Source organism: Macrobrachium rosenbergii, chromosome 41 (assembly GCF_040412425.1).
Source record: "Macrobrachium rosenbergii isolate ZJJX-2024 chromosome 41, ASM4041242v1, whole genome shotgun sequence".
In the NCBI taxonomy this organism is placed as follows: domain Eukaryota; kingdom Metazoa; phylum Arthropoda; class Malacostraca; order Decapoda; family Palaemonidae; genus Macrobrachium; species Macrobrachium rosenbergii.
In genome coordinates this window covers 2,943,226-2,957,904 of record NC_089781.1, presented here as the reverse complement: position 1 = coordinate 2,957,904, position 14,679 = coordinate 2,943,226, and the positions used below count along the sequence as shown (strand labels likewise).

Genomic DNA, 14,679 nt, shown 5'->3' with positions numbered 1-14,679 from the left:
GGACTTCTTGTGAACCAAGAAAAGTCCCATCTGATCCCGACGCAGTCCATCGTCTATCTGGGGATTCAGATGGATTCAGTGGCTTTTGAGCTTTTCCATCCGAAGAACGGCAACAGCTTTGCTTAAGCAAAGTTTCGTCCTTTCTAGGGAAAGAAACATGCTCGGTGAGGGAATGGATGAGTTTGCTGGGGACCATTTCCTCGCTGGAGAAGTTTGTTTCCCTGGGGAGGCTCCATCTCAGACCTCTCCAGTTTTTCTTGGCGGAGAACTGGAGGGACAAGGAGTTTCTGGAAGAGATTTTGACGATATCTCCTTCTGTCAAGGATCATCTGAAGTGGTGGTTCGACCCCTTGAAGCTTGCAGAAGGGGTTTCTCTTAGCCTTCAGAGCCCCGACCTAGTGTTGTTTTCCGGCGCGTCCAGGGAAGGATGGGGAGCAACACTAGGAGGGGAGGAAGTGTCAGGCACCTGGAGAGGGGAACAGGTGTCCTGGCACATAAATCTCAAGGAATTGGGTGCTATTTTTCTGGCTCTTCAATTCTTCGAAGCCCAAGTTGCAGGCAGAATTGTCCAGGTCAATTCGGACAATACCACAGCTCTAGCGTACCTCAAAAAACAGGGGGGTACTCGATCTCGTTCCCTGTTCATCCTTGCAAGGGAGATCCTGCTCTGGACTCATGCTCGAAGGGTCACTGTTCTCACGAGGTTCATTGCGGGAGTGGAGAATATTCGAGCAGACCTTCTCAGTCGGCAAAATCAGCTGCTACCGACCGAGTGGACTCTTCACAAGGAGGTATGCTTAGAGTTGTGGAGAATTTGGGGACGTCCTCTAGTGGACCTCTTTGCCCGCGTCCAGGACGGCAAGACTTCCCCTTTATTGCTCTCCTGTCCTAGACCCAGGAGCGTTAGCCATAGACGCCCTCCTCTGGGACTGGAGAGGACTCGACCTTTACGCTTTCCCTCCCTTCAAGATCCTGGGAGAAGTGATAAGGAAGTTTGCAACGTCAGAAGGAGCAAGGATGACTCTAATAGCCCCCTTCTGGCCAGCAGCGGATTGGTTTCAGAGACCCTGTCCTTCCTAGTGGACTTTCCAAGAACGCTTCCATTGAGGGTGGACCTTCTCAAGCAGCCGCATTTCAAGAGGTTCCACCAAAACCTCTCCGCTCTGAGTCTGACTGCGTTCAGACTATCTCAAAGTTGGCCAGAGCGAGAGGCTTTTCGAGATCTGTGGCAAAAGCCATCGCCAATGCCAGGAGACCTTCTTCGAATGCGGTCTACCAGTACAAGTGGTCTGTTTTTGAAGATGGTGCAGGAGTAAAGGAGTTTCCTCGTCCACGACCTCTGTACCACAAATAGCTGACTTCCTTTTTATCTTAGGCATAAGAATAAACTGGCAGTCTCGACTATTAAGGGCTATAGAAGTATGTTATCGGCAGTTTTAGGCACAGAGGCCTGAACTTGCGATAACAAGGATCTTCACGATCTAATAAGATCCTTCGAGACTGTCAAAATTCCTCAACTCAGGACACCTTCTTGGAATCTGGATGTTGTCCTGAAGTTTCTTATGTCTAGTAATTTTGAACCTCTGTCTTCGGCTTCCCTCAAAAATGTGACGAGGAAAGCTGTTTTCCTAACGGCTCTGGCGACAGCTAAGAGGATCAGTGAAGTGCAGGCTATTAGCAAACATATTGGCTTTAGGGGTCCTAATGCTGTATGCTCCCTAAATCCTTTGTTCTTAGCCAAGAACGAGAATCCTTCAAACCCTTGGCTAAATCTTTTTGAAATCAAAGGTTTGACGGAAATACTTGGGCAAGAGTCAGAAAGAGTCTTGTGTCCTGTCAGGGCTCTTAAGTTCTACTTAGCCAAGACCAAGAATACTAGAGGCTCATCGGACAATCTGTGGTGTTCGGTGAAGAGACCTGATCTTCCCATGTCCAAGAATGCCTTAGCTTTCTTTTTAAGAAGTGTTATTCGAGAGGCTCATTCCTCCTGCCTAGAAGGTGACATGAGACTTCTGAAAGTAAAAGCTCATGAAGTTAGAGCTATCGCGACTTCGGTGGCTTTCCAAAAGAATATGTCTCTAAATGATATTCTTGGTGCTACCTTCTGGAGAAGTAATTCAGTGTTAAACTTAGCATTACTTGCGGGATGTGAAGACGACATTTGAAGACTGCTCTTCGCTGGGACCGTCACGTTTCCGCAGACACTATGTTGGGAGAAGAAGGCAATACTCATCCTATCCTTTAGGGGTTAGGTAGTATTTTTAATCTTGTTGTTGTCTATTTCTGGTTGTTGGGTGGCCATTGAGGTGGACATCCCAATTTTTAGCCTATGCTTCAGGTACTTTTACCTTAGATAGGGGCGGTCAGGTGGTTGGTCGTTGCTCCTTCTCCCTCTCTGTATGGTAACATGATCTAGTCCTATTGTGGTCACGCCCCTGGACAGGTCATCTGGATCTCTCCAGCTTTATAGGTCCCTACCTTGCTGGAGACTCTGGATTAGCAGAAGCAGGCTTGGGTGACAGATAACCTCGAAGTCAGCTATGCTAACAGGTAAGGAACCAAGGCGTCATTAGCCTACATTTATTTGTTTCCTAAATCCTATTCTGTCTCTTCCCACCTCCTACGGTGGGATTCAGCTATATATATATCTGGCAGGTAAGTGTCATGAACAAAATGATATTTTAATGATAAAATAAGGTTTGTTCATACTTACCTAACAGATATATATACTTTTAGTGCCCTCCCGCCTCCCCTCTTGAGACAGTGGCACTAGAAAATCTGAATAGAAAATGGGAATGGTTCCCGATTCCCGCCTCCCAGCGGCGGGAATGAGTACTAACCACCTGGCCACACTGTGTGTGCCGCGAGTTTTGAAATTCTGTCGGTTTCGAAAATACAGCTATATATATATCTGCCAGGTAAGTATGAACAAACCTTATTTTATCATTAAAATATCATTTTTCATTGCTAGACAAGCCCCATGAAACTGGATTGCTGTTAACTGAGCCCGCTGTTAACTGGGGACTGCCTGTACAGGCAGTCCCTGGCTATCAGCGATCTGGTTTTATGGTGCTTGTCTAGCGACAAAAATCGGCGATTTTCAGCACCGAAAATTGCGATTTCCACTTATCGGCGCCGATGTTTGGGTATTGGTGTCGATACATACCAAACAGAGGTGCCGATCTCCAGTTATCGGGTCCAGAAATCGCCGATTTTCAGTTATCTGTGATTTTCGCTTCTAGCGTGAATGTAACCCCCGCCGATAACCGAGGACTGCTTGTATACGCTAAATATAACTGCAGACCAAGAACTCTACCTTGTGGAACTCCAGGCACAATAGGTTTTGGTTTGTTAAAGATCCCATCAACAGCATCTCGCTGCTGCTTACCTTTAAGGAAATCTTGAAATATCCTAAAGCATATCTACCCCATCCAAAATTCTGAAGTTTATAAACAAGTACAGGCAGTCCCCGGTTATTGGCGGGGGTCCGTTCTGACGGTGTGACGATAACTGGAAATTGATTTTCAGGGCTTAGCACCGAAAAGCCCTGAAAATCGCCGATTTTCGGTTATCGGCGCTTCTGTTAGGTATGTATCGGCGCCAATATCCAATTATCAGCACCGATAAGCAGAAATTGGTGATTTCGCCACCGAAAATTGCCAATTTTCATGCTAGACAAGCCCCATGAAACCGGATCACCGATAACCAAGCTCTCCAATAACCAAAAAGAGGACTAAAATCTATTTGAACTACTCTACACTCAGTAATATCAAGATTCTCTTGCAAATGACATGTCAAATCTAACAGAGCATTGCAGGTACCTTACTGCTCCCTGTATGCATACTGTATTGACTATCAGCTAACAGTCCTTTATATTCCACATAGGCTGCAGTACTTATAAACACTAGTGGCTTAAAATTAAGTTTTTCCGGAACTAGGGAGAGTACAGAGAGAATAGAAATATGCCTGTAGTTACTGCAGTCTGCAGATATGCCACTCTTTGAAACAGGCACTGTAGTACTAAGGTTATGTTCATCCTCAAAGATACTACATCAGCCTAAAAATCTACAGCATTTACTAATCTTGGGATACAACACACTGAAAACCTTTTGAAAAACAAAAGGGAAGAAACCTTCACGATATTCTCCACCCCAGCTATCAAGATTATCAAGAATTTTCTTAACATCCTTAGAGTGAAATACAAATTTTGTATCAGGGAGAGGCTCATCCTCAGCTGATTGCATAGCTTCAAAAGCTTCATGAAGCAGTTCATCCTTTTCCTTAGGGCCTGTAACCAATCTCCCATCATCTGTTAGTATTGGGTAGAATGGAAGATGATGCCAATTTTGTCCACCACAGAAGAGGCTGAGTAATTCCTTCAAGTTTATTCTTTAAGGAATTATTGTAATTTTTCAGCTGTATGATAAATTGTGTGACTTTGTTACTTTACCACTCCTTTGATCCCATAAGTATATTCTCTCAATGTTTGTTTTATCTGCATTCATGAAGTTTATTCTTTCATAATGTTATTCTATTATTTTGAACTATTTTGTTCATTGGATGTGATGATAATCTTAGATTCCTGTGTTTATTTTGCTCACTTATTTAATAAGTGGATTGAAAGAATCCTGTTTGAGGGAAAATGATTGGCCTTTCCATGCATATCCTTTTCATAGCCATAATATGTGTGTAATACCCATAATGATCTCTCCAACACATACCCATTAGTCATGAAATCATGTATGGTGTGCATATAATTGCCAGTGGTTTTACCCACTTGTAACTTCCAGTCATTCTAGATTGCATAGCTCTTGGTAGTGCTTTGTATATGCCAAGATCTGTCACGTGACCTACTAAAAAATGTGTGGTCAGTTAAACTTATGAAAATTCTTGTAAGATGGGTTGAGAGTTTAAATGAGTACTTGATTGGTAAGCATCCTATTACTTTGTGATAAAGGATATTGCAAAAGAAGCACATGAATAAAACTCCTTCAGGTATCCTTGCCAAACCAACCCCCCTTTGTTCTTCCAGGGAAAAGCATTAGTTTTTCTCATTGTACCAGAAGATGGTGTCTGGCTGGTTATGGTAATAATTCATGCAGACTTACTGGACTGCATCGTGATAAGTATCAAAGACTCAAGAAAGATTCAGATTCTGTATTTTGAAGTGTACCCCTTGTAACCATGTTAGACCAGCAAGGTGATTATGATAGGATTGTCTTATTGTCTTATTCTGAGATCTTTGTTTACTGTTTTCCAAGTTTCCCATTTAGGGTCAGTGGTTGCTCTTTCTTTGAAATGAAAGCAAAAGGCTTCCATATTCCTTCCTCATAAGATGGATGTTAGTTCTTTTAAAGATATCTATATTCTTATCACTCAGATTGGAGTCCACTTTTTATCAATTAATTTTTGTTGGACATGCTGCATCATAAAGATAAAGAAATGCCTATCCCTTTGCACATGTCATACAGGCACTACTTGCCTGGCAGCCTGAACTCTGGATGGTAGATCATCCAGGCTACCATTTCTTGCAAGGTTGCTTTTTCTGATATGATTTATGGGTGATGAGGTTTATCCTGCAGTTGCCTGTTTAAATACCTTTTCTGTGCAACTTGAGAATTCTTTACTTATTCTGAGTGCATTTTTAATTTTAGAAAATATTGGAGTAAAAACTACTTTGTTGTTGTTGAGTGTATTGTGCTTCTCTTTCTCATTGATGATTATTACCCAGTGTTTTGAAATGTGTACAGTACTACTGTTTGGATAATATAATTTGTTTTTCTCTGAAAAGCAATAGGGACCAGTTGCTTTTTTTTATGCTTGAGTTAATCCACAAGCATAATAGTTGGAAATTGTTATATTTTGTGTGTGTGTAAATTGCCTAATAGTGTTTGTTAGCCACTCTAAATAGGATACAGTAGTGAGTCTTACATATTACCACTACGTGCACAGTATATGCATTTGCTATAACTAAAAATAACTTGAAACTGAATTTTGTGTTGTATATTAATTCATGGTGGATTATGTAGATTATGATAATATTAAGGTCTATTAATACTGTCTAGGTAGATATTTTAATTTAGAAGTTAACATGTAAATTGAACTTGTTTTGCATGTTTATGAATGTTTTTATCCTAAGTATTTCACAATAGAGGGATAAGAGACTCTCAAAAGTGAAAAATGTATAGCTTAGAAAGGGGATTTTTACTTGCAAGTAGGTACTGTTTAAAATTCAAGCAGTGCCTGGTAGATAGACAGTATTCCAGCCCATTGCATCTACCATCTTTATTGCAGTGAAAATTGTTTGGAAACACAAAATGACACATAGGGTCCAGCTACATTGTAATCCTTATTCTTGTATTGTACTGTAGTTGCATTTGTTATGTCTTCTGTAGTTTTCTTTGGTCCTAAATGTAAGATTTATTTTGAAATCACAGGGTCAAGAATCAGTGATTACCTAAATCCCATGCCAAAAGGAAGCTCCATCCTCTCTTTCATTTCAAATGCTATGTTGGTCAATATGGATAACTCTAAAGTTAATCCTTTAAATGACATTTCTTCCCCTTTTCTAGAATTTGGCACTCCCTACCTGTCTACCTTGACTCCTTCAACCTTTGTTCCTTTAAGAGGCAGTCCTGCCACAACTTTGAAGGGTAAGTTTTCCCCAGGATAACTTCACTGCATTTGATTTAAATTTACATTAATTTCGATTTGTTTTATTTCAGTTTTTTCATTTCTGAGCCTAAGCCAGATTTGGACACTTCTGCCTTTTTCAATACCCTCGTGTTGAAGAAAAGTGAGACTTTAAAAACATGCTGTACTGAAGCACGTTGAATCTTTATCATTTTTGTTTCTTCTAATGTTAGCTTCTCATTTCTTTGAGAAGAGCTGTCTGGTTATTGACCCATTTTTTTTTTTTTTTTTCTAACACCCTGTAATGGTATTTGTTTTGTTTTATATGTAGGTAAAATTTAAAGGCTTCCTTTCCCTTTGATTTAAATTCTGTATATATATCTGTTGGTTATGGATATAATTCATGGGTGTTGAATGAATATAGCATACAGTTGTTGTTTGGTAAGATTTTAATACTGTTCATGTGATTTCCATTCAAACAGCTTTAAATAGAAAACAGAAAACTTGAACAGTTATTTTATTCAACCTAGTTTTCTTTGCCCCTCTCTCCAATGCAAAATTACTTGTTCTGACATATGGTGGTCTTATAGACAAAAAATGGTTACACAAAATGGTCCTTTTTTGTGTGTGTTGAATGTGAATCCCCAAGAATCATACTCATGCTTATTTTTGATGGTGTCAGGTTTGGTAAGGTTGTTACCAGTCATTTCTCAGTCTCATGCGGTATTGTGCTCTCTCTCTCTCTCTCTCTCTCTCTCTCTCTCTCTCTCTCTCTCTCTCTCTCTCTCTCTCTCTCTCTCTCTCTCTCTCTCTCTCTCTCTCTCTCTCTGATTGAAGCATAAAAGTTATATTTTTATATGAATTACAACCCTTAATATTTTTATTTATTCTTTAATTTTTAGTTCAGGGAGGTATATCATGTTCTGAATAATTGTTGTAAAGGTGTTAAGATATTTTTAAATGATTATTGAGGCTTTTAGTACTGTATGAGGTTTCTTGTAAATAGTGTTGTAAGACATTGAATCATGGTAAGCCCACAAATTGAGAACTGTGATTGGTCAGCAAGTTATACAAGTACTGTACTAGAATATATACTGTACTGTATAATAGGGATGTTGGTGTGAGTTTAGTGAGTGGAGCTCCTAAAATTAGAGGATGAAGAGGTGGGTAAACACATTGTGATGTATCTGGCTGAATTTACATGAAAAAAATGTGAATGCAGATCATAATTACAAAATTTACAGTGTGCTTTAGTCATCTTTTTAAACATCATAAATGAAAAAGAAAATTTTGATATATAGAGTAGACAAAAATTAGAAGAAAAATTGCTTGAGGTTTTGGTATCAGAAGCAGTTGTGTTACAATGAAAAGAAAGTGGTAAGTAAGACCTAGCCAGGTTCTAAAAGTGATTGTTGTGAAAGTAACTTGACACAAAAAGTAATCATACTAATGAAAATTAAGAAAAGACCCTGCTCATGGCTTAGAGAAGTAGTAGAAGAAAACAGTCATTGGTTATCCTGAAGTTGTGCTGAGAGAATAATAGGCAATATAGATTCGAGTAATTGTAAGGAGATGGCTTGATGGGAGTAGAACTTTTAACCATGTTGAATTACAGTGATGAAAACCTCGAGTTTTACTGTAATTACAACAATTTTGCTTTTAGCTGAATGTTATTCCCTGTCAAGCAGTTCTCTGTCAGTCAAGGAACAAAAAGAAAGGGATAAGGAAACATAATCCTGTTGAATCATCATCAGGTGGAGAGTAGGAAGGGTGTATCCTGTAGATGAAGAAGGGTTCCCTTGGAATAATAGAGATTGTTGCACTGTATTATCATTTTCAAGAAACCAAGGAGTGATTGATGAGTTCACCATTTGGAGGTGAAAGAATTGATGATAGCTGTTTCTCTGCCAATTGCTACACAGAAAAAGTAAGAAAGGAGACCTTTAAAGAATGGATCCTGAAGTATGGATGTACCATTAGATCTAAAATGCGAGTGAGGAAAAGGATAAGCTTAAGTAAGGATAAAGACAAAGTATATACAGTAATGAAAAACTACATGAACAGGTGGCTTAGGCTTGAATAGAGGGATAAATGAATCCTGAAAGAATTGATGATTCAAGGAAAGGAGTGAGAAAATTTTTAAAGAAAAACAGCAGAAACAGTGGAAAAGATATGCAAGTTTTAGTAAAAAGGATGTAGCAAATAAGTGTATAGAGATAAATTGAAAGACAACAAAGAAAAGGTAGAGGGTGAAAAGGAAGGGATGACAAAATGTAGAGATGGCAAGTGCAAACAAAAGATAGAGAGACAAGAATGCAAAAGCAGACGGTAGAAAAGATGAGATTACAAAGTATTGAATGAAATGGAAAAACAGATGACAAAAAGCTACTAAGAAAGATACTGTACTTCCTATGTTCCAGTGAGGTATACTGTAGTGGACTGTTACAATTAGTGATTCTTTGACAGTTAAGTAGTTTAACCAGTAAATAGCTGCAGAAAAGCAAATTGTATTCAAGATTGATAAGACTGTACATTATGCTCTGTCACATTTAGTACTAGAGACTTTTGCATTTGAGATGACACTTAAGAAAGTACCAGCACCTCTCCAATTAGGAAAGTAGTTTCCCAGCAGAAATTCCTTTATTGTATTGCTGCTGCTCTTTGTTGTCAGCGACATCAGTTTACCATAAATGTTCACTTCCTCTCTGGCCACCATTTCTTTTTGCTCAGATTTGCCTCATTTGTTAGTCTAAATGTAAAGTTGATTATACATAAAATACAAGTGCTTACAGTTTATATACCTGAACCTGTTATGTCTAAAGTACAGTGACATTCATAGGGCTTTGATTGTACTTTAGGACTCAGAAACCATGTGTACATAAATGAATTTAGCAGGACTTTAATAAAATTTCACTAAAATTCTTGCTCGCATTCAGAGTTGCTAATTAAACTGTCATCTGATAACCAGAATTCGTGTTGAATTTTTAATTTCATGTTAAAAATGGGAAACTTGGTGATAATATAAAAGGATGTTTTTTCCTTTGAAAATACAAACAAACCAATGTCTTTCATACCGTGTAGGGGGGGAAGTGCCATGAGTGCACCTCACATCATGCACTGTAGGCATCACTGAAGGTTGTTTGCATTGTCCCTTTGGCCTTTAGCTGCACCCACTTTTAAGCCTTTACCCATTAGAGCATTCTTTTTTCCATCTTGCTGTCCAACGGCTCCAGCTAACTCTTTTCACTGTCTTCAGTACTAAATAGTTGAAAGTACCCCGGTGCTTGGCTTTATAGCCTAATTTTCATAAATAAGATCACCATTTATTTAGGCATATTCCTAGCACAAGCTAGAAATGATTTTTGAAGCTTGGTAACAGGATGGTTAATTGGTGGTAATAAATGAGTGATGGAGTATTGTCAGGTTACCTTTTGGTATCCCAGCAATTTTTCCTTGGCTACTGTCCTGTGTCATGGAATTTGCTGTGTCCTCCACTGACTTGCAATTGAAACCTAAGTATTTCTTTGGTTGACTGCTTTATTTTTATTACGTTTGGGCTTTCTGAGTATGGATGCTGTTCAATATTGCTGTGCAGTAAGGAATGTGTTGGGTGAGATAATGTATGGGGATGTTTCTTATTGCCCTTAACTATAGATCCTCTCTGTATTTGTTCTTAGAGGAGGGTTAGTGTTTGCTTTCCTGATTTGCCCCATGAGTAGTGTGCTAGCTGATCGTCTCAGTGGAATTTCTGTGGGAAGAAGTTCAGGAACACAGAGAAATAACCACTAGTTCCATTTTTTGCAGCGGGTAACACTCCCCTTTTGACACCCCCAATGCTTCTGGTGCTGCTCCTGCTCATACTTTGAGGGGGTTAAGTGCATTGATAAGGAATTTGGGCATATGCTCTCTGTTCTTGGTAGCCCAGGTGCACATGCTGATGTCTTTCCTGGTGAACTGCCTATGAAAGCTTGTGGTCTGTTCACACCTACACCTACAATGCTTGCTGCTTCAGGCATCTTGACAGTCCTTGTACCTTAAGTCATTGTGGCCTACCCTTGGTATTCTGGGTGACCCTTTGTTCTCACTGTTCTTGGACCACCTAGCTTCAGCTAAGGGATCCACTACCCCTGATGATGGTTCCTGTTGGAGAAACCCCATGAGATTGCTCTTGTTCCTTATTCTCCTGATCTTTGTTGTTTACCTGTTTTTACCTTATACTGTACTCTTATACAGTATTACAGGAGAGAAGAGTGTAACTTATGGAGTAAGGTGAAGAAATGGAAGCACAGGTTTTTCTCCCCTTTCTTCTTCTCTGCCCCTTTCTACCTCTAATAAGAAGTCCAAGAAGCCTTTGCATGAGGACTGGCTGGTGACTGAGGATTCTCACCACACACAACGTGCCAACCCTTCTGAAGTCATCCTTTACACCAAGGCTGCTCTTCAACTCAGCTAAGAACTAGGTTTGTGAGATCTTTTAACTACATAAGCAGCAGAAGTCTGAAAAGGCTTTGAGTACAGCCACTGGTGTCTCCTGCCTTGGAAGGAATTTCTCAAGCAATCTTGCTTGTTACTTTCTAATGGCATGGACATTGTTTGTTTTCACTGTTAGAGGTTCTTGAACAGAGTGGAGATATTGTAGCTTACATTTTGCAGTCATGTCACATTACTCAGAAACAGTCCATGAACTGATTGTAGTAGGAGTATTTTCTTGGTTAATGGGGCTGTGATGAAACAATGTTTTTATAATACAAATGTTTTTTATGCAAACAAATCAGTCATACCATGCATGCTCTCTTCCCACCCCTGGCGAATCTCGTTTCTTTGTATGGTTTCCAACAAAATTATGAATGATTGGTTAGTAAATATATAAGGGTCAAGAGGCTTGTGTGTGGTGATATTACTTCTTTCTTTTGCCTCGCAGCCTGAGACCTTAGGCTTTGATATGGGCATTGTGATATGTGGGTTTGTAAGAAAAATGCATTTTGCATTACAGAAATAGGGTTTTTTAATGGAAGTAGAACCTATTGTATGTTGAAAATAACCTGGCTACATGATTGTACATGCTTGATCACAGTTATGTCAAATGTTTGTTTTTGAGTTTTGTTATTAGGTTATTTTTGCAAATAATTAATTTTTAATTCCTTTTGGGTGTAAATTATTCAAAAGTAAAGTAAATTTGATATGTGTGATTTGTGGCATGGTATTAGCAAGTTTAAAAATGTGTAAAATTTACAAATACAGTATATATACTGTAAACTGTATAGCCACATGTTAAACCTAGCACAAAGCTGTCATGGTGGAGATGGGTTGATTTATAATTTGTATGATTTATAATTTATATGATATTTATAGTAAGGTATTTATTATAATTCTTTGGTGACAGTTTCTTTCATGTCATTAATCAAAAGGAGTATGTAATTCTAGATTAAACAATGTTAAGTTGAGCGTGCTGACGTGTATTATGTATGCATTTATGGTACTGATGGTTGTATCAGCACTGAATGTGCGCAGACTTCTTTTTAATTTTTGCCAATATGCATTCCTTGTGCAAAACTATTGAACGTTTATTGTATTTACATGATATTTGCATTATTTTGGTACAATAAGTAATATAGGAATGATTTTTATTGCATGTTGTATGCAGGAGGATGTGCATATGTTATGTATACTTATGCAAACATCATAAATAATGTATTGAATTACAGTACCTGTATTTTCTATAAGGTGTAGTTTTTACTTAAGCTGGGTCTTGGGATGAAATCCCAGAGTAAGTCAAGTCCCAACTGTATGTGTTGAATTTTTATGTTTATTTTTGAAAAGATTGTCTAATCAACTTGAGAGAGAGGAAGCCCCTATAAATTCAGAAGTTTTAGTTTTTGTAGTGTTCTTTTTTCTGTGTGCATTTTGAATTTTTTTGTGTGGGGAATGTCTTAGTTTTGTCTTTCATTGGAAGTAAGAAATGGTTTTTACTAACTGACTTTGTTTTTGTGTGTTGTGTTTCTGATGAGAAGTCTTGTAGTAAAAAACTTTTGTTATTATATTTGATATATGCCTGGCATGTTCATGATAACCAGTTTAGAAGTCATAGATTAAACTAGTACTTTTTTTTTCATTAATTTTAATTTTATGATTGAATTGAAAAGAATCATTTAATGGTGAAGAAAACTAAAGTGAGCCTTAGCTTTTTCAAGGGGTCAGATTAGTAAATTGCTGTTCTAATAAATTTCTGTCTTATTTTAGCTCGAAAGGAGGAGAAAAAGAAGGAAGCAATGCGTGCAAGGCTAAAGCGTCAGTCAGATCCTTATGCAGAGGAAAGCAGTGATGGGGAAGACGAAGAAATATCAGGTAAATATTGTACTATAAAATTTCACTGTTGGGTTTTTATGTCAGAATGAGATCAGCAGTTGCGATCAGTACAGTGCAGTCTGTTGTTGGGCAGTTTGGTGAGAGACTTTTTGTCAGTTTTTATAACTAGTTGCTTTTCTAGCTCTTATGTAGACCCACTTTAGGAATATGCTTTTTCATATTCATTGCATATGGATTTGTAGATATGTAGGCCTCATAATTAGGGTATGTACTGTAGACAATTAGAAAATGCAACAAATAAAATATAGCAGTAAAAAAAATTAGTTATATTAATATTGAGTCAGTGAAGGCTATAACCTGTGAAATGTGCAATACTGTAGAGGTTCTATTATATTTGTGACAATATTTTAAAATCTTTGTTTCCTTTCTTACATACACACACACAACACCTATAAACACATGAGAGAGAGAGAGAGAGAGAGAGTATGTGTATTAAGAAAGGCATGTAGAAATATTAAGATTTGCAATAGGTAAAAAGACAGAGCATTTTTAGGTTGTTGGATCTTATGAAGAGAATTGAGATCAGTAGACTAATGAATAGTCTGTTTAATTTAGATATATGTGAAACTAGGAGAGGAATAGTGAAAATGTTTTCTTGGTGTGGGTTGAAAGAGAAGTCAGAATAGAGACACCATAATAGCCAGGAACCAAGAGATCAGATGAAGGATACAGAGAGGTGAGTAACAGAGTGTGTGTGGGGATGGACGCTTATGAAGAGATGTTAAAAAATGAACATGACCGAAGCAGTATTTGTCTCCAGAGTTACCCGTATCATGGGAAATGACATGGTGGTTAATGCACAAAATTTTACCCTATTAACCATTGATGATGAGGACGATGATTGTGGTTGTCATCTTTGAGGGAAATATGCAAATGGGGAAATGCTTTTTGAAAACTGTGCAGTTCTGTTGGTGGTTTGAGTATTTTGAACCTTTTTGAATGCAGAAGATAGAATAGAGTTTTGAATGGTGCAAGAGTGGAAGAGATTAGTGGAATATGAGAATGCTTTTGAAAATAACTGTTGAGGATGAAAGGACAGCAAATAAAATTTTAAAGGACAAAAATGGGCCAGGCATTGATGGGATTGCAAGTTAGGATCTGCATTATGATTGTAATAATGTAATTGAATAATTGCCAAGGGTGCTAAGTTATGCCTGGAGTGAATGGAAAGTTTTCAGATGAGTGGTTGAGAGGGATATTTTACTTTTGACCAAGAATAAAGTTGATAAAGGTGAATAAGGATTTCAGTGCTGGTCCCAGTCCCAGATAAATGTAGAGGGCTGGAGTTTGGAAGGGCATCCCTGTGTAAAACATTTGCCAAACCCAATTATGAAATGAGTTAAGATAAAACAGCTAGAGGAGGCTCATTAAAAAAAAAGTAAACCCAAATTGACTGAGATGAAGAAGAAAAGAAGATTAATAAGTATACTGGGTAAGGTGAATGGTATGATTTTGATTGGGAAAGTAAGGTACTGTAGGTAACAGGTGGTCTGGAAGGAGAGTAGCAGTTTCAGTTTATAAAAGTTTGATGGTGCGCAGATCAAGAGTTTTAATGAAATTAGTGTATGGTAAGTTCAAGAGTAGAAGGAAAAGTTGTACAATAAGACCTTGATGATTCAGACTGAAGGGGTTTAGTTTTTTATAGTTTTTAGATTTGCTTATTTAGCTCAAATTTACAAA

General features: G+C 38.2%; 1 protein-coding gene across 7 annotated transcripts in view; it reads left to right on the top strand.

Moving 5' to 3' along the window:
• Positions 1-14,679, top strand: part of Usp16-45 (ubiquitin specific protease 16/45) — a 363,690-nt gene that overhangs the window by 15,446 nt on the left and 333,565 nt on the right. For 6 of the 7 annotated variants that reach the window (XM_067083793.1, XM_067083791.1, XM_067083792.1 and 3 more), the window contains one exon: positions 12,874-12,978. In XM_067083793.1, the coding sequence (XP_066939894.1) occupies positions 12,903-12,978 (76 nt within the window). In that variant the 5' untranslated portion in view covers positions 12,874-12,902. Of the gene's footprint in view, positions 1-6,572; positions 6,654-12,873; positions 12,979-14,679 lie in introns of all 7 variants that reach the window. The other variant, XM_067083788.1, reaches the window with a different exon arrangement.